General features: G+C 40.2%; 1 protein-coding gene across 1 annotated transcript in view; it reads right to left on the bottom strand.

Annotated features, from left to right (window-relative positions):
• PIBF1 (progesterone immunomodulatory binding factor 1) overlaps window positions 1–27,905 on the bottom strand; it is a 168,708-nt gene that overhangs the window by 75,719 nt on the left and 65,084 nt on the right. Inside the window, exons 11-14 of the mRNA XM_075199822.1 lie at window positions 23,515–23,680; window positions 19,046–19,196; window positions 18,449–18,539; window positions 2,838–2,940 (exon numbers count right to left, since the gene is read on the bottom strand). Coding sequence (XP_075055923.1) covers window positions 2,838–2,940; window positions 18,449–18,539; window positions 19,046–19,196; window positions 23,515–23,680 — 511 coding nt within the window. The remainder of the gene's footprint in view (window positions 1–2,837; window positions 2,941–18,448; window positions 18,540–19,045; window positions 19,197–23,514; window positions 23,681–27,905) is intronic.

Here is a 27,905-nt window from a genome sequence, read left to right as displayed (position 1 = left end):
CTTCACCAGGTAAAAAATTCTTCTGTCATCCACCACAGTTGTTTTCCGTGGTCTTCCGGGTCTTTTGGTGTTGCTGAGCTCTCCGGTGCGTTCTTTCTTTTTAAGGGGCATATTCAATTGACGGTGGGATCGCCGAAAATCCTGCACTCCAAAAAATATTACCGTTATTACGGTAATCCTGCGTGGGAAAACCGTTAATACGGTAATTTACTCGCTGGATTTCAGCTGAAATCCAGCGAGATATTACTGTATTTACAGTATTATTATGTGTGTGTGTATATAATAATATATATATATCTATGTGTGTATATATCTATAATATAAATGTCTAGTGGCGTGTGTTAGTCTGTCTGTGGGTGGAAAAAATAAAACCAAGCTGCAGCGCCACCTGCTGGGCGGAGTTATACACTGACCTACTAAATTCTTAGTGTGTGTGGAAAAAAAAATTCAGAAAGGGCTGAAATTTGGTATACTAAGATGTTTTTAATTTGTTAATTTAATTTGTTAATTGTTAAAAGTGTTTATAAAGATTTAAAAAAAAAAATATATATATATTTCTTGAAGGAGAAGTGACAGTTGGGAGTGGTTGGTGGTTGCCGGGGGTGACAGTTGGGAGTGGTTGGTGGTTGCCGGCGGGTGACAGAGTGAGAGGAGTGTGATACTCAGGACCGCTGAGAGAGATCCCTGTGTCTGGATAGACATCTGGATAGATGTGGCGATAAAGATGAAGGATGAGGTGATGGAGAAAAATGATGAGGTGGACAAAACCACGTTAAAAAAGGGCGCTTACGTCGGGCAGTAACGCTCTTCCCCTGAGGAGGCCTGGGCTAGGCCCAAATGCATGACAAGAACCTTTTTAACACCTTAAGTAGCTAGATTTGACTAGAATGCATGAGTATCATGCACGGGTTAACTGGTATATATATATATATATATATATATATATATATATATATATATATATATATATATATATATATACACACACACACACACACACATATACATTTTAGCCAATACACTGATAGAAATAGGTTGCCGATCCCTGCAGTAAAGCATACAGTCTCGTGAATTTGCTCTCACCTATTGCCATTCATTGAATTACTGCTATTTAAAAAAAAATCTAAAGTAATTTTCCTTTATGCATATGAAATCCTAATGAAGAATGCAAGTTAAAATAAAAAAGTCAAATAAAACAAATGCTGTATTTTATTTACAAAATTTGAACTTTGGTGTTATATTGATGTATTAAAGATGTGTAAAGCAAGTTACATGCATGTAAGCTTTTTGAAAACAGAAATCACTTTATTAATTAAGAATGTAGATTTGTGTTTTTTTCCATTTTTAAATTGTTTATTCCGTTTTAGTGGATCAGTTGTAAACTTAGATTCACCTAAGTGAGAGAGCATTGTAAGAGGTGTTTACATATGCTCTTGACTTGCACAAAATAACTTTATTCTGTTTTTTCACAGGTTTAAAAACACAGATGGATGCATTTGTAAACTCATCATAAAGCATATAAAATGCCTATTAAAATGCACACATAACACAATGTAGTTTATGTGCATATCTATTTGTGTTTTCACATCCTAAAAAGCACAGTGCAACCATCAGCATGTGTATAATCTAAAGCTGTCCTCCAAATTTAGTACCATCTACTATTGTGGAATATACCATATTAAATGATGCTGCTTGCAGTAATTATGCAGCCACCTAGATATCATGTTAGAACAAAGTCAAATGTATTACAAAGATTGCACAACTGTAAAAATGTAAAACCCTTTGAGAAGTCCCCAAGGAAAGAGATGCAATATCACAAGACCTTAGTAGAAAAGATGTCTATTTGAAAATGTTTTTTTGTGGTTTCTCAAAGAGTCCTTTTACTCAATGGAATGATATTAACATAACCTGTCCTCAATGGGATTCTGAATTTCGCCTGAAGTGCTACTCTGTATGTGTAAGAATATATGCATATTGCAATGAACAATAAAATGAAAACATCAGCACAAATGTTCTAATAAAAATGTTAAGACAAGCAAAAGAGAAAGTTAGCTTGGGGCAATTATAATTAGTCTAAACATTGACAACATTTGAAAAAGTCTTTGGAACTCTCCCTATTTAGTTTTGCACAGTGAAGCAAGAGCGGGAACAGTGTATGTTTTGTCCCTTGTCTCAAGTGATCCAGTGCACACATCAACTCATTTTTATTTGTAGTGGGTAAACTATAATCCCATACATCCAAACTGATTCAATTTGAGGGCTATGTCATTCTCCTGTTTGGAAAGCAGTGAGGGATGTCCCATTCACTGCTGCTCTACATAGTTGGTTCAAAATGTGGTCTGGTAAACAAGCCAATTAGTTAAGGAGAGACAAGCTTTAACAGGGAAGGGAGGCAGCTATATCCACTGTGCAGTGTTGCGCAGGTACACACAAAAGCAGTATTAATAATGTGTAATGATTGCAGCTTATTTTATGCAAATTTAATTCCAAAAGAAAACACTTTATGATACATGGGAAATCACAAAATCTTGCTTCATGATGATAATGAGTGCTAATTGTCAGACAAATGCAGTACATAAATCACAAATAACAACTGATATTGAGAAGATACGCCTATGTCTATAACATACTTCTAAATAAGTAACTGGTTAATCAAAAATATCACATTTTTTAGCTATGAAAAAAATATATGATATTTAGGGTAATATCTAAAATATACTACCATTACAAGACAGTGAACTATTTAGAACAAGCATAATTACGTCATCTTCAAAAACTGGCTTTCATATATAATACAGTCATTCAGTGAGATGCTTTTTTTTTTTTTTTTACTTTACCTCCAAAGAAACTTTTCCAGTTTGCCCTTTCTGATGCTCTAAATCCTTTATCAATAAGGAATTTTGCCTTTCTAGTTGCAGTAGTCTTCTTGCCAGGTGAACACTAAATGAATATTGAAAAAGATTAGCTCACTATAAGAGTATACACAAATAAGTAGCAAAACAGAGTAAAAGTATATTACTCTGGGCTGAACTACTATGTTTTATGGCCTGGACACACTTTTTCTTAAGGTTACTCTGGCCCCCTCTACACACCTAATCCGCTTCTTTGCCAAAGAGCAAGAGGATCTGTTCCCAACTTGTCTATACACGCTGCCATACATCAAGCTTGTTGCAGCACAACACATATTGAGATTTCTGCTGTCATCATAACCACCAGTACTGCAGAGCATAGAGCCAGCATTAGTTTATGTTACAACACACACTTCTGATATATTTTCTATAATTGTTTTTAGGTGACTGTGTGTCCTAATTTTTGATTTTTTTCATTGCAGTACATGAAGTATAATAAATCAGAAAATAGTGTTTTAACCTAAAAATTGTACTGGTAGATCACAGCACACCATTCTTTTTTGCTCTTTCTTGATTTGTTGCTGTGCTGAAAGTTTAGCGCGTGTCTCTCTTTCACACATAGTACTTGCATGCAGACACAATCAAGCCTAGATTGAAGATTTCAACAAGAGTTGCAGAGAAGATAATGCTGTGCTGCACAGTTCATTAACTGGTTTATTTGCTTTTTGGTAGAATTTGTGTTTATGTATGTGTGTATGAAATATAAACCAAATCAATTAGCTGTGCATCTCATTAATAATGGGATTTTTGTACTTACGCAAAATCTGTTTCTCTTAGTCCATTGGGGGACAGCGGGGTATAGAGTAGGACAGGGCGAACTGGCATTTTAAACTTCTGTTTAACTAAGCCCTAGCTCCTCCCCCTCTATACCCCATTTCCTGTTAGCCTCAGTTTATGTTTAACCACAAGCCCACAGAAAGCGGAGATAGAGAGAAAACAAGAAAAGAGAATAAAAATAACAAAACAACAACAGTCTCTCAACAGCAAGACATGTCAAACAGTAGGAGAAACCAGAGCATTAAGGGTGGGCGACCGGTGTCCCCCAATGGACTAAGGGATACGGATTTTATATAAGTACAAAAATACCATTTTCTCTATCCTGCTTTGGGGGACACTGGGGACATCCCAAAGCTGCCTCACGGGAGGGAACGCTCAGAAGAAACGGCACGAAGCACCTTCCTTCCAAAACTTGCATCCTTGGATGCAAACACATTAAACTTGTAAAACCTAGTAGATATGTGTACAGAAACCATGTGGCCGCTCTACACAGCTGTTCACTGGAGGCACCATGGTGGGTCGCCCAGGAAGCACTTACAGGCCTTGTAGAGTGCACATGCAGATTATCTGGGACAGGCTCCCCAGCCCCACTATAAACCTGACGGATAACAGCCGTAATCCACCTAGCAATAGTCACCTTAGAAGCTGGCCAGTCTCTCTTGTGAGCATCATAGAGAATTAAAGTCTTGCGCACATTCTGAGACCTTTGCACATAAATGGGTAAGGGTCGGACAACATTGAGATAACGAATAGAATCATCGCTTTTCGAAGACCTAGAATTAGTCAGGGCAGGAATGACAATGTCTTGATTTAAATGAAATCTAGACACGACCTTAGGAAAAAAAGAAGGCTTGCTTCGAAGAACTGCCCGGTCTTCATGAAAAACAAGAAGAGTAGACTTGCAAGATAAAGCAGCAAGCTCCGAAACTCTTCGTGCCGTAGATAAGGCCAAAAGGAAGACCGTCTTCCAGGTCATAAATTTGAATTCCACTGTATTCAGCGGTTCAAAAGGAGGATGCTGTAAAGCATTCAACAACAAATTCAAATCCCATGGTGCTACCGGAGGAACATATGGAGGTTGTACATGGAGCACGCCCTGAATAAAAGTGTGCACATCAGGTATGACAGCGAGTCTTCTTTGAAAGAAGACTGAAAGGGCTGACACCTGACCCTTAAGAAAACTAAGGCGCAAACCTGCATCCAACCCGTCCTGCAAGAACCTAAGTAACCTGGCCAAGCGAAAAGAAGTAGGATACCCCTTCTCTTCACACCAAACAATACATGTCTTCCAGACTCGATGATAGATCTTTGCAGAACCCGGTTTACAAATCCAGAACCATGGTTTGCACCACACGTTCGGAAACACCCTTAGCTCGCAGGATCATGGCTTCAACAGCCACGCCGTTAAAACCAGACATTGTAAACCTAGATGGCTAAAGGGACCTTGAGTTAATATGTCTGGGCATGGCAGCAAATGCTTGTGGACAAGTGGGAAGCCTTGTGGAAAAGAACTGCCTTGGAGGAAGACCAAGCAGATCGATCTTGTATTCCCGGTCCACCACACCCCGTACCCAGACATCGGTGGTAGACTGCAACCACCGAACAAGAGAAGACGGGCTCTCACAACTGGCGACAGCGGAAGACCAAAATACCCATCATGCGGACTTGCTTGTGTGCAGGCTTTGCTGCTGGACGTCGAGCAGACCAGGTCTGGCGGGCCCACTCCAAACCAACCCTGGGGGCAGATGGACCGAAAGGACCGGAACCTGGACATTCTTTGTTTGGGAACATAACAGGAAGAAAAGTGCTCTTCCCTCCCGTTGCTTGACTGATAATGATGTCAAGCTGAGGGCCAAACAAAACACCCCCAGAAAAAGGTATGGTCTAAAGAGCCTTTTTAGACTCAAAATCAGCCTCCCAGGACTTAAGCCATAAAGTCCGACGAGCCGAAACCGCAGGAGCAGAGATCTGTGCACCAATCAGTCCCGCGTCCATAGCCGCTTTGCCTCAATAATCTGTCGCCCTCTGAATCTGCTCCACTAATGGAAGCAAACAAACCTTCAGACAGCTGTTCTGACCAGCGTTCTACAGTCTTGTTCACAGAGGCCGACGCAAAGTCAGGCCTCAGAGAGGCACCTGCTGCCACGAAAATGGACTTAAGGATGGCCTCAACTTTACGGTCTGTACTATCTTTAAGAGTGGCTGCATTAGGTTGAGGAATAGTAGTTATCTTGGCCAACCTTGCAACAAGAGCATCCACACGTGGAGGCACCTCCCATTTAGCAAGAATTTCAGGAGGAAAAGGATAACACGACTGCAGTCGCCGAGATACTTGGAACTTCCTACCTGGGGAAGCCCAATGCTCAGCCAACAAATCTTCCAATTGGGAAGAAGCGGGGAAAGAGAAAGATTTCTTTTTCAGGCGCAAAAATGAGAAGCCTCTGCAGAGTCAGGAACCTCTTCCTCAGGAAAATCAAGTACCTGACGCACAGCCTGTATTAATTCCTCAACACTCTGACGATCAGAATGAACCTCCTCCACCACAGAAGGAGCATCCTTGTCAGAATCCACCGCTAATTCACCATCCTTCTGGGAACAACAGTTAGAATCTGACTCCTATCCCTGTAGTGGTGCTGCCACCTGCTTGCGCTTACATGAGAAAGACGGTGTAGTAGATTGCAACATCCTCTCTAAAGATGAAGAAAGTGAAACCAAACCTTGTACTGAGGATGCAAGTCCCCGTACCCAAGCTGGTTCTACAGACTCCGCCGGGGTAGAAACAGGCAAACCCTGAATTAGCGAACCAGTACCCATGTCATTTGCCACAGTGGAAGCGGAATTAGAAGATGGAGCGACCACAGCCTGAGACAGCACCAACTGAGCAAGTTCAGCCACCGTATTGGAAAGAGACCGAGCCCAGGCAGGTTTTGCCATATCTGAACCAGCAGCTGCTGTTTCACATGGTGTGCTTTCTGAAGACTGACAGGCTGCGCAAAGAGCCTGCGCGCCTGCCTGTCCAAATGGTAACTTAACATTACAGGCAGCACAGGTGAAACTCAACATAGAAGTAACACCAGCCTTAACACGCATGGATTTTCCCTTATCTGACATGTTAACAGATGGGACAAAACACACAGATAACAGTGTAATAAACAGTGAACAAAACACAGTATAGATGACAAGTAGCACACAAATCTAAACCAGAAAGTGAGCCTGCAATACAGCCAAACAGCCCCACAGAGTAAAAGACAAAACCCTGTAAAACAACAACCCCCAACCCTTTATCTCACAGGACTCAGGACAGAAAAGGGGAGAAGCTGGAGCTGTAAAATGGCTGCCTAGTCTGGTGTCTGCACACAAAGGAGTGAGAGACCACCAAGAAAGAAGTGCAATAGAGAAGCACACCTCTCCCCCAGGGCCCAACACTGGATTGGCAAGCGTCCAACAGGACAACCCCCTCAACCAATCCAGTGCCTAGCAGGGCTCACTATCTTAGTGACCCTAGCCTGACCCAGTCCCCTAAGCTACAAATAGATTCTTTTTTTTTTTTTTCAATGACTGCCCCTAGTAAGAGGCAGCCTAACTCAGGGGACATACTGCAATTTACTACCCCCACTCTCCCAGCACTGAGCTGGGAGAGGATACACTTAAAGTCTCTGATTAGCATTAAACCAAAAAAATAAACAGAATTGGGCTGCTACTCAGCCCTAAATGCAGTCTGTTCGCCAGGCATTTAAACTAAAGTAAGGCTAACAGGAAGTGTGGTATAGAGGGGGAGCAGCTAGGGCTTAGTTAAACAGAAGTTTAAAGCGCCAGTTCGCCCTGTCCTACTCTATACCCCAATGTCCCTGGTGCCCCCCAAAGGAGGATTGAGAAATGTGAATTAGCTGTCTCTTTAACTAAATATGGATATGGTTGTTGCATTATATGGGCAGCACGGTGTCTTAATGGTTTGCACTTCTGCCTCACAGCACTGGGGTCATGAGTTTGATTCCCGACTATGACCTTATCTGTGTGGAGTTTGTATGTTCTCCCTGTGTTTGCGTGGGTTTCCTCCCACACTCCAAAAACATAGTAGTAGGTTAATTGGCTGCTATCAAATTGACCCTAGTCTGTGTAAGACAGACTAGGGTCCTATGGGACAGGGACTGATGTGAGTTCTCTGTACAGCGCTGAGGAATTAGTGGCACTATATATATATAAATAAATTATAACTACGAAAATGAAAATAATTAGCTGCAAACTTAGATATGGGTATGTGTATTAACTGTGTGTATGTGGGATGCATGGGTACTGAGGAGATATATGTATTGGTAAGGCATACACTTAGGTGTATTAACTGTTACAAGGCAAGGCACATGGATATGTGCAATAGCCCTCTATAGGCTTATGGGAATCTTTAATATTGACGTGGTCTGACACGGCTCACGCTGCACTGAAATAAGAGGGTGCTATATACTCAGACAGTGAGTGAATAACTAATAGATCACGTCACTGACGTCCATCCACCCCTGGTCTATACAGACAACCTAGTGAAATTAATTGTATAACTTAATAGACAGCAGATACTAAAACTAGATTATGCTGGATATACTACGTCATGCAACAGATGATACCTGGCCTAAGCTGCACTCTTTCGGCTTTGTTCAAGTTATTTTTTTAAAGTAAAATTTTAGTAGCAATAAGCCTACAAAATGATAAATCACTGAAATATAAACATATGGACAAAATTCTATATTTGCTCAACATGTTATATGAAGTTTACAAATATTTTGCATGTTTTACGTGTCACTGTAGTTTAGGAGGATGTCCATTCTTAAGATCAAATTGCAATTGTGTATAAATATACATGTAATCCCTGGGCTGCCTAGAAATTCAAAGTATTAAAACATTCAGGTATTTCCTCTACGCTTATGTACAATGTGTGGTGGAAGCTCATGAATTGCATTTCTACTCAAAATTATTGCTTTTAAAAATCATTCTACTCTTACAAATATATTCAATATTCTCGTAGAGCAGAGTACTGATAACAGATTGTGAAGGTCTTCTCTCTCTTTACTAAAGTATCAGCTTTGTGACTATAATTTACTTGTAAGGGGCAATTCTGATGGTGCAGAACAAAATTACAAATTAGGCAGCCAAACTAAACAGCACCACCTCCAGCATCTCCTATTAGTGTGGTTGAAAGATTAATGCACCAACAGGTTCATATCATTAATCTACAATCACATGTTCCTGCGTACCCAATAATGATCCAATTAATATTGATGGGCTTATTATTAGGCTCATTTTGGGGCCACAAGCTGTGATATTTGGCCAGATGCCAACTATCACAGTCTGTGTGGCCAGCATAAGGGAACTGTTCTCAGACTACTTTTGTAGCAGATATATAGAAACTGCAGCACATGTTGCAATATCTGCAAACAATGGCATTATATGGTATAATTATCCAAACTCATGTCAAATCAATGCACAATCTTCAACTTTCTAGTAACACAATTAACTCTTTGAGAACTTGTGCCTAGAGTTTATTCAATGGAAAAAGCAAGTGTGTATTCACATAGGTGATGTTTTAATTGCAATGTGCCATTATTTGCATTGTTTTATACTAAGTACTGTAATTTAGGACATTCAACTTCACATTTGAAAAACAAACATGTAGCACACAAATACTTGATAGCTTATTTGTACACTGAAATTTAAAGTTGATATTTGTGTGCTACATAAAAAAACAGACAGTATTTAACTTATGTGCAAATTAGAAAACTAATTTTCACCCCTTGCATTGTAACATGGTTTTGTCCAGGAGACTTAAATAAGAAACTTCTTAATTTAAGTTCCTTAATGAATCAGGCCCTTCAAATCTGAAACATTCGATGGCAATAAGTGACTTTTAGAGTAAAAAGTCAATCATTTAAGTCAAGTGTCACCCTTGACTCCTCCCTCTCGTTTGCCCCCCACATTCAATCTCTTACCCAATCCTGTCATTTCCAACTCCAGAGTATTGCCCGCATGCAGCCCTTCCTTTCTCAGAACGCCGCCAAAACTATTATCCACGCTCTCATAATTTCCCGTCTCGATTATTGTAACCTTCTCTTCACGCCTCTCTCACTCCCATCTTGCCCCCCTTCGTTCTAATCTTCATGCGGCTGCTAGACTTCTATTTCTTTCACGCTGCTCTTCCTCTGCCACCCCTCTCTACCTTGCCCTGTACTGGCTCCCTTTCCCCTACAGAATCCTCTTCAAACTCCTCACCATAACCTACTAGGCACTCTCCCATTCCACAGCCCATTTTATCTCTAATCTCCTCTCCATTCACACTCCCGCCCATTCCCTGCGTTCTGCCAATGACCGCTGTCTCTCCTCACACTAATCACCACATCCCCTGACAGAATTCAAGACTTCTCCCGTGCTGCCCCCCTTCACTGGAACGACCTCCCTCGCTCCATCCATCTGTCCCCTAATCTGAACACTTTCAAACGGGCTCTCAAAACCCATCTCTTCTTCAAAGCCTACCAGCTATCCACCTAACATTCTCCAGCCTTGTTCTCCTCACCTCACTCTTCCCTGTCTCCTCTACTATGTTTTATTGAAAAATATGTATGTTTGAGCTTAATTGAACATATAATTATTCATTAAGAGAACTATGGGATTCACAGAGGAGAAATCCCCCACAATAACGCCAAATAGGGAGAAAGCACTCCTTAACTTTTCCATGAATACATTATTAATTTAACAACAGACCCTAAATACTAGCTGAAATCTGCAAGAGAATTGATAACAAATATGGAACTCTACACGGAGTTAATTCTTCATGACAGAGCATAGAGTATGACAATATAAGCATAATGCCACATGTCTTCAGACACCTGTAAGGAAGTAGCTGTGCACGGCACATTGAGAGGTTCACTGTAACCAGACTCAGCTTCTTTGCAAACGAATCCACAAAACCTTTGTAAAACAAACACATTCACCACCATTACAAAAGGTGTACAAAGCAAACGTAGAAAAGGGCTTAAATGTAAACCATTATGTCAAGAATTGAGCATTAAGCACAATATGTATCTTCACTTCATTTGCTTTGAAAAGCTTAATAATGAATGCTAATGACAGGAGGTGAAATGTCAGGACAAGAAATGTGCAACCAGAAAATCTTGTTTTGTTCTTTCAAGATGAGCCTTGAGTGTAATAAAAACATTATGCTGATACTTTTCAAGTTTCATCAAGTTTGAGAAATGTTTAAATTAATGTTATTAAATCCAACCTGTCTTTAATTTCCTGTAATATAATGTCAGAAACAAAAGTAAATGGAAAAAGTGAAAAACAAAGATCTCTATTAACAAACATACAATAGAAATCACAGAAAAGTACTTTGTAGAAGGCACTTCTTTTTGAACAATTAAAACATATATAAACTGGTTTTCAAGATCTTTAAATGTTTCACAAAAAAACATTCAAGATGATGTCTGTACCGCATGAATCCATGCAGTTTCCACAGGCCGCAGACCAAACAATCCAGTGAGTTTGTAATTAATTTTGGTAAGGTCATACATCCCATATTTTATTACGGTGGTAATACTGAACTATGCAGAGCTGAATATTTCTTTTCCCTATCGTCACAAGCTTCCAAAAATGTAATATTGTTGCAACACTGCTTTAGAAAGGGGGTTCTCTACTGGCAAAGAGTTGAAAGGGACAAATGCAGGGGGAATGGGGAAAACATGGGGAAGCGGAGGGGAGGTGAGGAGAGGAGAGAACACAAGGAGTGTGGGGGAGTGAGAGAACACAGGAGGTGGGGGGGGGGCATATGAGGAGGGAGGGAGAGAGAACACAATGAGAGGGGGCTAGAGAGAGAGAGAGGACACGAGTAGAGGGGGTGGAGAGAGAGAGAGAACACGAGGAGAAGGGGTGGAGAGAGAGAGAGCACGAGGAGAGGGGGTAGAAAGAGAGAGAACACGAGGAGAGGGGGTGGAGAGAGAGAGAACACGAGGACAGGAGGTGGAGAGAGAGAGAACACGAGGAGAGGGGGTGGAGCGAGAGAGAGAACACGAGGAGAGGGGGTGGAGCGAGAGAGAGAACACGAGGAGAGGGGGTGGAGCGAGAGAGAGAACACGAGGAGAGGGGGTGGAGAGAGAGAGAACACGAGGAGAGGGGGTGGAGAGAGAGAGAGAACTCGAGGAGAGGGGGTGGAGAGAGAGAGAGAACTCGAGGAGAGGGGGTGGAGAGAGAGAGAGAACACGAGGAGAGGGGGTGGAGAGAGAGAGAACACGAGGAGAGGTGATGGAGAGAGAGAGAACACGAGGAGAGGGGATGGAGAGAGAGAGAACACGAGGAGAGGGGATGGAGAGAGAGAGAGAACACGAGGAGAGGGGGTGGAAAGAGAGAGAACACGAGGAGAGGGGGTGGAGAGAGAGAGAACACGAGGAGAGGGGATGGAGAGAGAGAGAACACGAGGAGAGGGGGTGGAGAGAGAGAGAACACGAGGAGAGGGGGTGGAGAGAGAGAGAACACGAGGAGAGGGGGTGGAGAGAGAGAACACGAGGAGAGGGGGTGGAGAGAGAGAGAACACGAGGAGAGGGGGTGGAGAGAGAGAGAACACGAGGAGAGGGGGTGGAGAGAGAGAGAACACGAGGACAAGGAGTGGAGAGAGAGAAAACGAGGACAGGGGGTGGAGAGAGAGAGAACACGAGGACAGGGGGTGGAGAGAGAGAGAACACGAGGACAGGGGGTGGAGAGAGAGAGAACACGAGGACAGGGGGTGGAGAGAGAGAGAACATGAGGACAGGGGGTGGAGAGAGAGAGAACACGAGGAGAGGGGGTGGAGAGAGAGAGAACACGTGGAGAGGGGGTGGAGAGAGAGAGCCACGATATAAAACCTCAGTAGAGAGTGGCAACGCAAGAGCAATTTAAAAAAGCTTTCAATGTTAGTGATTCTGGCTGCTTCTCAAAAACTAGTCGAATCTCACTTAATTGGTTGATGGCGATCATGGAGAGGCAGCTAGCACTGATCCTAATCTCCGTTGTTCTGTGTAGCAGCACCATAAGTAATGTTGATCAATGGTCTCATTTCACTGGTCAAAGGGGCTCTCTGTTTACTAGTTACATTGGTACTGATTAGTGGTCAAAACTGGACCATTTATAGATTAAATGGCTCCTGCATTCAATTCAGATCAAACAGGAAACCTTTTTCCGTATACTGGTAGGTTTGGTGATTAGGGATATGGCCTAAAAAATGCAGACTGCATTGTATTAATTCACCACAATGTGTCTTCTAGATAAACGATGATAAATAAAATTTACCATATGGCCACCATTGACCATACAGGATTTTTTATTTTAACATCTGCTCTACACAGATCAAGGTGCTTTATAATAAGAGATTTGCTCTTTGGCTACAAAGATGTCAAAGATGTCAATTACCAAAATAAACATGGTTCCCACCAATGGTTATATAACAAAATAGGAACAAATTGCTAACTGCAGATATTTGTACTGGACATAGATATACTGCTGAATGAGAAAAGTTACAGGTGTATGTTTCACTTTTACAATGAAGACAATAATCGTCTGTATTTTATTTTGTTCCACTAATACGGTTCTTAAGAGTTGTTTCATAAAACAAAACATAAATAGGCATCAATCTTCTTGAATAGCATTAAGGAACAGAATGTTGTCAAATAGGACAATAAGGCCACATAACGTGTGCTCTATGTGGAATGTTACATGGCACCATGCATTAGTGACTTTCAAATTAGCTGAACAAAAACCGACGACGGACATATGGAGAAGATAATACGCAATGTGACCAAAAAGGTCTTGTAAAAACAGTAAAACCAGAATAGCTGCAATAAAACAAACATTTAATGAAAGCAATAAGACTGACAAGTCCATTAACAACATGGAGACTGAAAAATAACTGCACAATAAGCAAATGTACATACGCTGACATGAATAGTTAAATGTACAAGTCTTCCTTATTTTTAACATTCTCGCGTAGAGGTGTTAGTTTCTGAGGACTTAGATGAACCTGTTTGAGCGAATTTCATATACCTTAAACCAGGGGTGTCCAACCTTTTAGCTTCCCTGGGCCACATTGGAAGACGACGAGTTGGTTTGGGCCGCACATAAGATACACTAACAATAACGATAGCTGATCATCCAAAAAACCATAGAAAACATAGTTAACATATATATATATATATATGAGGAAAAAAAGTGATATATATATATATATATATATATATATATATATATATATTGTAACAGATGAACAAGCAGGACGCCTCTGAGTGTAATATCAAATATACAACGTGGAATTGAGCAATAGCATGCGTACCGTGAGGTAAACAGCGATGGGTTTTTAGGAGGTAGTGGAGTAGTCTTTGCTGTATTTGTAGTCCTCCAGATCTCCACCGCTCAGTACAACAATGTGAAAAAAGCGCACATAGTAAAACACTGTAATGTTCTTGGTAAGGGCAATATCACCAAATTCCCCACAAACCTATGGGGTGTCTGGGATTAGTATCCCAGATTACTAATTATAGGACACCCATATGAGTGCAAAAAGAAACATCAAAATCTGCGTACCAGATAACATGAAGTGTCCCACTTCTGAAGAATATTAAAACGTGTGCAACACCAATGATTTCACAGTCACAACCTCATCCAGATGGCGAAAATGCATAAGATTGAAAAAAAGGAAGATATTTTGGTATGCATATAAAAATTTAATAAAATGTAATAAAAGCACTCACATGAGGTATTAGACAATACACTGGATACAGCTCAACACGTTTCGTCTTGCAACACTCAAGACTTCATCAGGAGCATAATATATATATATATATATATATATATATATATATATATATATATATATATATATATAAAACTTTTTTTCAAATCCCCCTATACTTACCTTTCAATCGCCCTGTTCAAAAAATCCTCTCTAGTTATTATACTATAATCACTTTTTGTATTGTTTCGATGCAATATCAATACAGTCCATTTAAGCCAGGCATTGTATATCAGGGTGCCCTGACCAGGCCTGCGGTACCTGACATATACATCACTGTGACCCCAAATTGTGACCTGTTTTGCTAATTACACCACTATATTAGTTAAGGGATAACAACTTATAATGGGCCAAAGAGAATAATATATAATGCCCCATTAGTATTACAAGTAGAAGTATGTAGCAGGGAGATAAGGTCCATGATGCTCCAGGACCAGGTGACTTTTATTCACTGGTCAGCGTCCCTTGAAATAATAAAAAAAAAAAAACCCTTAACTTACCTTTTAATCGGCTTGTTCTCCTGTCCTCTTCTCTTCTTTTCTCCAATTCTGTGCTGCTGATTGTTCTTCTCGCGCGGGTGACTCCTCTGTGCTGCGCTCCGCAATGGATGTTGGGCGTGATGACATCACGCCCGACATTCACTGCGAGCACCGCACGGAGGAGGAGACAAGGGAGGGAGCCGGAGTACCAGCTGACGTTACCGCATGACCGCAAGGTAAGTATTTTCTTTTCTTTTTTTTGCAGGATTTTTTTTTCCATTAACAGTGCTGCCCCCTTTCCACAACCAAAACTCCTTCTGGGCCACATTTACAGGCATGCTAGGCCGATTGCGGCCCGCGGGCCATGGGTTGGACAACCCGGCCTTAAACCATACTTGCCAACATTTTATAATTTACGTCCGGGAGATGCAAGGGGGAGGTGGGCGTGTAGGGGGCGGGGCTTCGAAATTCGCGTCATTCCCGGTGAATCACGGCGTTTGAACCGAATTCTGCCCACTTCACTAGGATTGCCATACTCTCCCGGGAGTCTCTTGCGAAATGCGGGGGTCTCCCGGACATTTCGGGAGAGTTGGCAAGTATGCCTTAAACAAGTCAGATTTAAGATCATTTTGCTTTTTGAAAACAGGTATTAAAAATGGTGCAACTTTTAATTATTTTATACATTTGTTTTGTATAATTCCATATACATTCACACACTAGTGTGCATTGAGAGCTGAAGCAAGAGATCTTGATGCCAAGGGGGGGGGGGGGAGGTCTGTGTACACAGACATGCACATGAAATTCACTAAAAATCCACATTGGCAGCTTTAAAATGTCAAAGAAGAATTTGTCTAGTACTGTTGAACATCTTTGGTATGGAGGGGCCACTTGTAATTTAACACATGGTTGCTGGCTATAGACAATACAGAGAAAAGTCTTGATTCAACAATGCACAAATATAAAAGTAACAACAAAAACAATAAACCACAAATACAAACAAAACTCTTTTTCTCCAACACACAATGGGGGACATTTATCAAAACTATTTTACAGGTAACTGCATAGAAAATAAGGTGTTACTAGTACAGATTAGAAAATGAAAGCACAATAAGGCAAATAGAAACTATTCTAAAATAGATGAAATTCCTCTAAAATAGGCACATACAAAATATTAACAATAACATCAGATGCAATAGGTTAAAAGAAAAATAAATATAAATAAATATTGCACTACAAAACCACCATGTTAAAAAGGACAAAGACAAAATGGACAAGATACAACAAAAAACACAGCACAGGTTTGTTTTTTTTAAGCTGGTTTCATCATGCCGATCTCACTACCGTGCCTCGGATCATGCTCCTCACTGCTGGGTATCCAGTCTCCACAACTTTATGGATACAACTATCAGCAAGTATATCACATCCCTATGTGTGCTTAATATCTTATACAAGTCTGTGAGATTGCTTGGTTGTCAAGACTTTTGAACACCTCGGCTGGATTTATATCATCATACTATCCCTGCCAGGAGACCGTTCACTGTTTCCACACCAACATGTCCTTTTCTTATAGACATATTGGTCATTAGGATCTATTTCTTTGTGGATTATTGCTCTATTGGTCATTGCCACCTACTAATATTTGGACATTGGATCTCAGAATTCTATTTGATCGTCTTTGTCCTTTATAACATGGTGGTTTTCTAGTGCAATATTTATTTATATTTATTTTTCTTTTAAGCTATTGCATCTGGTATTATTATTATTGATATTATTAATATTTTTATGTGCCTATTTTAGAGGGATTTCATTCATTTTAGTATAGTTTCTATTTGCCTTAATAAACCATTGTTTTCATACTCCCATTTGCCCCTGTTTTGATACAAACACTATCCCATCTATTCATATTTACATTGGCATTATTGAGCGCAATACCTATATCTGTTCATTTTGACCCTTAAAAGGGATACCCTTGGTCTTACCGCTCTTGTCTCGCCTGGAGAGAGCACATTCCCCTCTTAATTTTATTTACCAAGTAATTCTTTGCAAAATGGAAAATCCTGGTAGTTTTATGTCCACATAATACAACCTGATTTTCACAGGTGCTCATAAGAGTCATATATTAGGGTCTGCATACACATAAAAAGGGAAGCATTTTTAAAACAATTGGGTTAACTTTATATGGAAAAGCACATTTGTATGCACACAAATATGAAGGACTCACACACTTTCCATATGGGTCTGCAATTAGGTATTAGACCGTCTAATAAAACTGTCTTCTGCTTCTTGCAATAATTCTGTAGGCATTATTTAAGTTAGCTGTTTGTGTGGGCAGAATAAAGCCTGATTAATGCCTCAAAGGGCCCTAGCCAACATGCTGATATGGGGCCCAAATTCCCACCTCCCCCACGTTTGTCATAAAAGTAGATATAAAAATGGGTTATAATAATCAGGAGCTTGTCTTGAAATCTGTCAGGCTTCGTAGAGTCACAAAGTTTCTGAGGAGCAAAGTGAGCATACAATACATGGTGGGTTTGATTCATCAATGAATGCAAAGTGAACGCAGTTTGCGTTTTAAATTGGACGGAAGCTGCACGCAGGTACATATGTATTCAGGTTCAAGAGGATCTCAAGAAAATGCTTCCAGTTGAATACGGGTATAAATACACACTGCCTATATGGCACTTGCCGTATGCAGACAGACACAACACACTATAGGAAACACACATAGTGTATAGTCTCATCAGAACGCACAGATAAAAAAAAAAAAAATGAAACACATGTGAATAATATAATCATTAATAAAAATACATACATGAAATACGGATATCAGGATGTTCTTAGTACCTACTGTACATAGAATGTTTTACATCTGCACCTAATTGCAAACACATGCCCTGGCATGCATACACGACAGTCATCACTATCAGTAGATACTTACACCTGCCCTGGTGGAAGCTGAGGCAAGTGATACGGCTAAATATCACTTCCCTGAGAAATGTACAGAGATTGAATCGGAGAGATGTGCATACACTCTACCGTGTCATGCCCTTACCGTACATTGGCTACATGAATACGCCGACCCCCCCCCTTGAAATCGTAGGCTTTCAGACGTGTCCCTTGCATTCAAATATGAACTGCATGCCCTTGCATTCACTGGCGAATGGTCCATTAATGAGCATGTGCAGAGCAATTTTATGCAAAATATGGCACATATCAGGATTTACGTTTCTTAATAAATCAGGCCTGGTGTGTTCCCACTACTAATAAATATGTATAGAGAACAGCAACACGGCTAACTTTAATACAGACATGTAGAGCAGAAAAAGACTATAAAAAAACAATTTGTCTATAAAGTAAATGATGCATAGGTATACTTACATGTTGTCTGTTCAAATATGTGTTTGTGTGTAGTAGCATTGTGTATTTGTCAGACCAGTTTAAGCAGTATAAGATACATAGTGTGTGTGGTTATTATTTATCTTTTTTACCTTTGCTTCAGTCTTCGTTTAGCTGTAGTGGGGACATTGGCTCCATATCCGTATGAAAACAAAACCCTTTCAGCTTCAATATCATCTTCCACTGCAAGGTAATATATATTTAGTTAACAGGTATTGGTTTTAACATATGTTTTATAACACGTTTATATATCAATTATGACTTGTACCTGCTTTCTGCAGTTCAAAATAAAAAGACATAAAAAAAAATAAAAAAAAGTATTACTTTGATACTCTATTGCAAACAGCAAAAATACTCTTCCAACTCCTCTAATACAGTTTCCTAATGAGAGCTGATGCAGGTGACTCTCTTCAGGGGTGCCAATAATGTTGTAGGAATGATGTGTGTTTTATAAGCTGTAAGAAATTTCTCCTAACAATTTTGAGCAACATTTGAGTCATTCTATGTATTGTTTCTCTTATATGGTTGTTTTTGCCCAATTTCTTGAGGTGTGCCAATACTTTGGAGTTGACTCTATATTGCCCAATGCAAAAATCACATTTATTTCTGTGATACCATTATTGTAGATTGTATACATAAAGGAATTTTTATTTTTTTTTCAAAACAAAAACAAAACAAAAAACACTTGCTTTGTGCGGACTGCATTATGACATCATCCAATTCCTGTTCCAGCTTTTCATATGTTTCCAGTTTCACTCGATGTTCAGAATTTTGAGCTTGAAGTTCAGTAACACGTTTTTCTGAAGATGCTTGAAGAGCATAAAATTCCTTTGTTAAAATCTGAAAGGAAAAAGAAATGTTGATTTAAAATTACCATGGTCATTAAGGACTAGTGGTCATGTTAGATATTTAGTTATATTTAGTGCAGGTTTCTTGTAAAAATTAAAATGTGGGGCTGGTTGAAGGTTAGAACACAAAAAATGGTTGGTTATAAACTGAATATATTAAGACTAGGTTAAAGCTACTAGTAGTGTAGCACAGGGATTAGTATTGGGCCCTATGATTTTCACTCTATTTATTAATTACCTTGTAGATAGTCTAGAATATAAGGTATCCATATTTGCTAATGCCACTAAAGCTGCGTAGGGTTATTCGGTGGTAATGGTATTTACAATACTGTAAACACCATCAGTGTTTACAGCTACATAATTATTACAAAACTGAACACAGCGACATGGAAAAATACCTACTAACTGTAAACAGACACAGCCCAGGTCCGATGTCAGGAGAGGGCGACACTTCCAAATGACGTCATTTTCAACCGCGACTTGAACATTTCGAGTTTTAAAGCGGCAACCTATGTAAGTACTATCTTTACGTTACAGGCAGCGGGATAGGGTTAGGGTTAGGCAGTGGGTTAGGGTTAGGAATACAAATAACATTACCATCATTAAATGGGTCCGTGTGTTGCGGCTTTAAAAAAAAATAATACAATTCGTGGTTGCAAGTGACGTCATTTCGAAGTGTCGCCCTCTCCTCACATCGAATCTGACCTGTGTCTGTTTACAGCTAAGTAGCTATTATTACATGTCGCTGTGCTCACTATCGTAATGATTATGTAGCTGTAAATACTGTCGGTGTTTACAGCATCATAAATTCGTACTACACCCAGGTTATTAATTGGGAATTAGACAAAATGGCAAACTGAGTCACAAGAAGGAAGTTGAAATGTAGTTAAATAAAGTGCTATGCACCAAGGTCATGACAATAACTATGCAGTATTATGAAGTGCTAACCGGAGAATATTTTAATTATTTACCTCAGTCACTGCCCAAATGGAGCTTCCAGTCTAAATTCTTTATCACAAACACCCCCACTAGTGTACATATTGTCAGCAGCTAGTTAACCTACCAATATATGTTTGGGCTGCGGAAGAAATCAGGTGTACTTGGAAAAAAACAATCAATACAAAAGGAGAACTACCAACTCCACCCAAATAGAATGCTGAGTAGTAGTTGTACTAAGATTCAAGCTTGGTGTCAGTTTTAAACCGCCACACACTGCCGGCGGTTTAGTGGTACAAACCGCCGCATTTACTCTAGGGCTGTTCAAAGCTGCAATGTAAAATGGCTGGCGATGTGTGGCGGACTGAAAACAGCTAAACCGCTGGCAGTTTTGTTAAAACCACCATCCAAAACACAGGTATTTTAATACCTATTTCTGAATGGCCTGATAGTGCAAACATTCTATTTGAGCAATTTTGCTATTCAGACCATAAGAGGAAACACCAATGACATTTAAATTGTTGGGGCAATCATTATTTATCGATTAGGGGGCAAAAATAATTTAAAATTAACTTATTGGGGCAAATTGTATTTTTCATTATATTACATTAAGGGGCCAAACCTTAATATATTATTCGGACACTATGTAATTCCAGATTGTGCACCATAAATAATTATATCCACCATTAACAATAAGGTAATATTATTACATATTCACATTTCCCCCATAATATAATACAATAATAGTGTCACCTTAAAATAAACGAAAAACAATTGGCACATAATTTAATTTTAAATAAATTTTGCGCCTTAAATCAATAAATAATGATTACCCCAATAATTTAAATGTCAATGGTGCTTCCTCTTATGTTCTGAATTGCAAAATAACTCAAACAGCAGCAGTTTGAGCAATCTCGCCGCTCACAACCACCTTTATTATTTTGGCCATAGCGGTTTTGCAAACCCCAGTTTAGAAAATCCGGTGGTTTGTACGTTCATCATTGCTAAAATCGGGATGGCGATTTGTAAAGTTGGGTCTTTGTAAAATGTAAATTCTGGCTGTTTTAATGGTGGTTTGGCCTTTAGGCAATCCGGCGGTTTTAAAACTGCTGGAAAAATTGCAGAAAACTGTCGGTTTAACCAAACCGTCCTTTAGTAAATCTAGCCCTCAGTGTCAATCTAAGGCTGAAAAGTTAGCAAGGCTACTATATAAAATAAAATGTAGAGTGTGGGTGAGGGACTGCAAAGGAATAGTCCTCTGCACTTCTGTCAACAGTCGTCTACTTACATGGGCTTGGGCCAGAAACACAGTGGCAAATACCGTCTTTTCAAACACTGTCTAAAGGATATTGGTTGAAAATTTTAGAGGTAGTTATGGATAAGATGTCATAACATTCACGTTTAGGCCTAATACCCAATGGCGTTTGTTGTGCATTAAAAAAAGAAAGCACTAACGTCAGTGAAAAAAAAGCATGTACAACACACATGCATCTGACATAGTGTGGTTGATTGCATTTTCATTCACATTTTGGAGGTCATTCACAGTCACCTTGGCCTCTCCAATATGTTCATTTGCGGTAAAAGCAAGTGAATGGAGCAGACAGTGTTTGAAAAAACACAACATCCCTGAATACATGTAACACTGCAACTGGGTGTGGGTTCATTAGGAAGAATAATTTCCATTTTTAGACCCCTTTACATGTGTTGTACTAGCATTAAAAAAAAACTACCACCTGGTATAAAATTGATGACAGTTGGTGTGAGGCCTTAGGTTGATTAATGTATTTATTATAATAATAATAATAATAATAATAATAATAATAATAATAATAATAATAATAATATATTAACGTATTTATATTTATTCGTTCTTGAAAAGTGGTTCCAAACTGATATGCAGGAAGTGAAGTGGGCTGGTCTAGAACAACCTGCAATCAACAAGAGTAGTACAACGTGGCAAAGAGAATTTCACCTCAGCCAACTCATGGGTCCATATGTATAAAGTTTAAAATGAATGGGGCCAAGTCAACATGTAGCCAATGCAGAAATCTAAACTGTAACACAAGCATAGAGTAGGGGCCATAAGGCCGCTATCAAGCTGGAGCAGAAAGATCGAGGTATCAAATTTAACTCTGAAACAGAATTATATCCAACTTGTTTAATTCACTTAGGAGTCAACTTTATGAAAATATATGGGTTTAGCAGCCATCAGGAATATTTTGAATCTAGAAAATTTTGTGTGTGAAAATGCCACATGTAAAAATCATTGTTTGTATTTTTACCCATTTAGGTGGGTGCACATAAATGTCAACTGGAGTCATTTGGTATTATGAGTACTTGTCACAAACAAAACTTTTATGTTTAACCCGTCTTGTAGTTGATACACTGTGACTGATTTATTTAGGTTCAACGATGTTTAAATATATTGTAGAAATACAGTTAAAATGTTTTCCATAGAAATGCAGAAATCTACTTGAGAGTAAAATGACTTTAGAAGCACCTTTGTAAGCTAAAAAATTCATAGGTTTAGGTGGTAGCAGAATTGATTTGAGCCTGTAATCTATGATCTTCACACTTGTTTTCCGAAAATGTCACACTTAAACATTGTTTGTTTGTTTGTTTTTCTCCTGTGCTCATGAAAACTTGGTATGTTTGTTATCATCATACATCAAGATGCAGAATTGTAGAACTTAAAATAAATGCATTGCTCGGTGTTAGCCTGACATTCCACTGCAGTTCATTTAAAATAAAAAGTATTATCCCCCCATCATTTTTAGGACATACTGATGAAAATCTGAGCTTGTCATATACAAATTTATACTTTTTTAATAAGTGTACTGCGAACATTATTTTCACAAGAATGACACCTAAATTGATAACTTGCTATATCTGCAATGTATATTTATGATACCTCAGCTAATGAGATTTTCCTTTTAATAGAGGACAAAGCAAGCAGACAGATGAGTAAGAAGGTGAAGCAAGGACAGAAAAATAATCGCAATACACTGAGATGATTGAACATGAGAGATTGACTGGATGCCCTAGGTACAAGAATACTAAGTCTTATCATGCCATCATCTTGTGACAATGAAAATTGCTTAGAGAAATGGAAGGTATGTGGCGGACAGAGAGTTATAGATAACAATATAAGCAGAGGTTAGGAGTTGATGATGAGAACCACTACACCAACAAGGACTTGCTGGCTTCTGCATTCCTCGAGATTCTGCCAAGTAGTGATTTGAAACCTTCGCTGTTAACATTGTTTACTGATTGCCAGCTTCTGCCTTCTCAAGTCGGGTAAGTCCTTGTCGGTGTACTGGTAGTCGGGGACACGTACCCAACCCAAATTATTCTATATTACAGTCAGTCTGTACCTCTAGCTTCTTCTGATACTTCTCGCATTCCAGCTGGCACTTCTGTAGGTTTTCTGTGGTTTCCTCCAATACCATGTGAGCACGTTCAGCCTCGAAAGATTTAAGCTTTGCTTGATGAAGATGTTCAGACACTTTACTCTCTGTACCCAGCTGTAATTGCCTATACCTGAAAAAGGATTTTTTCATATTACAAGCTTCAGAACACTGGAGAATATAATAAAAATGTATAAAAGGACATATTCCATCAGCACAGTTATATTTACAAAGACTCACAAGCGAAGGGGTTAGCAATATGATGTATTTCATAAGACACATTCTACATTTGTAATAAATAATTGGATAGTGGGGTGTCAAATGTTCCATTTTACAAGTGTGCACATATTCTCTGACATCTGAAAACAGGTACGGTGTGTTCGCAGACTAAGCAGTCAGAATTATACTTTGCAAAGTGTAAATCTGCCACATTGTTGCTTTACGTCAAACTCACTTGCACGTAGGACCTAATGGAATAAGATATCTAAAGTCAAATGGACTAGTAGTAAAAATCTGAAAGCCGTCAAGGGCACAATGCTATGCTAAAGCCGAGTTTGACAATACCCCCACTCACCCAAGTACTCAGGTAATATTTTTAGGGATAACATGTGGAATAATTAGTCCAAGTCAGCTGCTACAATTTCCCCAGTCAAAACGTATCACTAAAAAAGGTGCTAGTTTTAAAAGAAATACCCATACATTATTAATTTTTGGCTTATAATAGGACAAGATTCAAAAATAACATACTGTATAATGCATATATTAATAATATGATGGAATATGACAAAAAACAAATTATTATATACAATTTTACACAATTGGAATTGCCTCCTCCAAAATTTTGTGCTTGCCACTGTGGATATTTTACATACATATTTGTTTCCTCTCCATAAAGTCTATGAGAAAACTTAGAGGCCTGTGAACACCTTCCTTCAACTGTCATATTTTGGACCAAATATGTCAAGCCTGCACCCTGTCGCCAGGCAACACCTCCTTGCTATAATATTGCTACAAAATGTATAAAGACATTAATGATTGAACATTGAGAGCAGCTAAGATTCTTATCAGACAGAGACAAAGGCACTGGCACTATGCACTCCCTTAGATTGTACGCTCCTCTGAGCAGGGCCTACTTAGCCCTCCTCCTCAAAGGTCCTCCACCCCACGTCCACTTTCGCTCCCTCCTCCCCCCTGGGGGTCTCCCTGTCTTCCGCGCCCCCCTTCTTGGGCCCCGTCGTTTTCGGATCCTCCCTCCCCCTTCCCCGCCCTCTCTAGCTGTGCATTGAGCGTACTGAGCTGCTGTGTTTACTGTACTGTGCTGTCTCCCATTGTATTGTGATTTTGTTTGTCTCTGTACGGTGCTGCGGATGCCTTGTAGCGCCTTATAAATAAATATTAATAATAATAATAATAATAATAATATGCAGAATGGAAAACTCTTCAAGATAATTTTCTAGTGTCTTTAAAGAAGCTAGGTAGTAAAGTTTACAACTAAACATTTGTTTATTTTCTATAAAAAAAATAGAAAATGGGAAATACAAATAAAGCTAGGGTGCTTTCTTGCTTCTTGAGTTTTTCACACGTATAAAGAGTTGCTCAGAACTGGTGCTTCCTTTAGGCAGCTGCCTAGGGCGCCGAGACAACATTTTTAAATGAATTCTTCGTAGTTTAGTGGCGGCCAACAGCTGTTTCAATGTGCCGGCAGTGTCTCTCTCTGACAGACTGCCAGTGACAGACAGTGTGTATAAAGTTATTTGCAGGACCTGCCCCCCCCCCCCTTCCAGGATGCTGTGCTCCGCTCCACCCCCCCCCCCCCCCTCTGAAAAGAAGGTGAGGAGCGGCCATTGTTGAGCTGACAGAGTGAGTCCCCTGTATCCACTGCTGACTGCTGTGCTGACCATCCAGGAGGGAAGAAAAATAGGTAAGTAAATGTTATATTGTAATTAAAATATATTTTTTAAAAAACTAGGAAATAGGGTGCTCCATCCAGGAGCAAAAACTAAGGGAGTGTAGTGGGGAAGTAAAAGCTATGGGAAGGGGGGAGGGGGACAGGACATGAAAATAAGTTTTGTATTTATGAATTCTCCCCTGTCCCTCTCATCTACCCCCCTGTGCCACCTGCTCTCCTGTCCCTTTCATCTATCCCTCCCTGTGCCACCTTCTCCCCTGTTCTTCTCATCTGTCCCCCTCCCCCTTGGGCCACCTTCTCCCCTGTCTCCCTCATCTACCCCCTCTGGGCCACCTTCTCCCCTGTCCCTTTCATCTATCCCTCCCTGTGCCACCTTCTCCCCTGTTCTTCTCATCTGCCCCCCTCCCTCTCTGGGCCACCTTCTCCCCTGTCCCTCTCATCTACCCCCCCGTGCCACCTTCTCCCCTGTCCCTCTCATCTATCCCCTCCTGTGCCACCTTCTTCCCTGTACTTCTCACCTGCCCCCCTTCCCCTTGGGCCACCTTCTCCCCTGTCTCTCTCATCTACCCCCCCTGCGCCACCTTCTTCCCGGTCCCTCTCATCTACCCCCCGTGCCACTTTCTCCCCTGTCCCTCTCATTTACCCCCCTCCCCCACTGCGTCACCTTCTCCCCTGTCACTCTCATCTACCCCCCTGCACCATCTTCTCCCCTATTCCTTTTACTTGTCATCCTGCAGCCCACTTCCAGCACTTGGTATATATGTGTTTAAAAATCCAAATTTATATAGTGTATGTCGTGTAATGTACAGGAAATAGAAAATTTGCCATTTTCGTATTCATAAGCTATGATTTCTCTTTTTCTCCACATAGTTAGCTTCTATTGCTGTGCAAAAATACAGGTGTAGCCGAGGGCTCTTATATTTGTTCCCTACAGTGAGATGAATTTGTATAGGTTACACCTGTATTTATAAGGCTACCAGCTACCCAGCAATACAAAAGAATGATGTGGCTAAAAATAGAAGTCATAGCTTAAATTATAATATATATTATATCAGCAAGTAATTTTAAATAAATTACAGCTGTTACTGCAGTAACTTGCCATCGGGCAGAAGTGGAGCTTGGACAGTGTTGAAAGCATCAGGCATCAGTGCATCTGGACTGCAGCCTTGCCAGGCAGGAGAAGGTAAGAGTTGTTATATTTTTTACACTCCACCTTGAACCAAATACTGAAACAAAACAGGAAAGTCAATTCAGACCCATCTTGCTGAAGCATTGGGCAGTAAAAGGACACCTTCCAGGTTATGAATTGAAGATAAATGGATAAAAGAGGCTCGAACAGCAGCTTCTGTAGCGCCGAAAGGAACAAGTTTTGGTCACACGGAACAAGTTTTGGTCACACGGAAACAACCAGAGAAATAAATGACAGTTGGATGTGAAGAAAGCCTGGATATCAGAAATAGTGGCCAGTTTTATCTGAAAGATAAGTAGTGCCGACACTTGGGCTTTAAGAGGGTCTAACCACAACCCACTGTCTAGGCAATCCTGTAAGAAGGACAAGAAGTGTGCAAAGGTAAAGTTGGGGGGACAATTTATGGGAATGAATATCATGCTAGCTCAAGAAACAGGCCTTCCAATTGTCCACACTTGGGATAAATACTGCAGAGATCACTGGGATATAACTGTATTCCCAGCTCAATAATTCAGTGCTCTCCTTCACCCCCCCCCCCCTACCTTGGTGGATGCGAGCAAGCTGCATCGCCTCGAAGAAAGTCACTATTCTCCTCATTAACTTCATGTAATGGAGAATTGAGACCTGGCTCAGCGATAACAGTTCTGAGGGGATAGAACCTTCTCCTGGTAAAAAAAAAAATCCCTTTCACAGAAAGATCACACACTGGTTTGGGACAAGACTGGACTTTGATAGTTTATCACCCAGTCATGCAATTTCAATGTTTCTTCTGTAAAGTGCAAATCGGTCAGGAGAAGAGGGGACAGCCCTTTTGACCTCAAAAGTGCTGCCATGACCTGTCAAACAGACTCCATCCTGAATTTGCCCACCTGCATGTGTAAGTTTAGGGACTGGATAGCCCAGAAAATAATACCTGTTTTTTGTACTAGAAATAGGTTTGACTAATAACCCAACTCCTACTGGTATTTAGGTCTGAATGGCCCCAAGTTTTTGGCTCTGTCTCCCGGGAACAGAGTGGAGAAGAAAAGCTTGGATGGAAGAGGTCCAAGATGTAGCCTCTTTTTATGATGCCTCTGACCCACGAGTCTGAAGAAAAGCTGAACCACTGGCCCCGAAAGAGCAAGAGATGGGCCCCCACCACAGATCTTTCTGGATGGTGAGGAATCCTGTCATTTGGACTGTTTTCCAGTAGGCTTGAAACCAGGAGGAGTGCATGGCCAAGCCTATTTACCTCTTTTGTGCCCCCAAAAGGGGCAAAGA

This window comes from Mixophyes fleayi, chromosome 2, assembly GCF_038048845.1.
Source record: "Mixophyes fleayi isolate aMixFle1 chromosome 2, aMixFle1.hap1, whole genome shotgun sequence".
Classification (NCBI taxonomy): Eukaryota; Metazoa; Chordata; class Amphibia; order Anura; family Limnodynastidae; genus Mixophyes; species Mixophyes fleayi.
The sequence above is the reverse complement of the archived record's forward strand: the minus strand, read 5'-3'. Positions and strand labels throughout refer to the sequence as shown.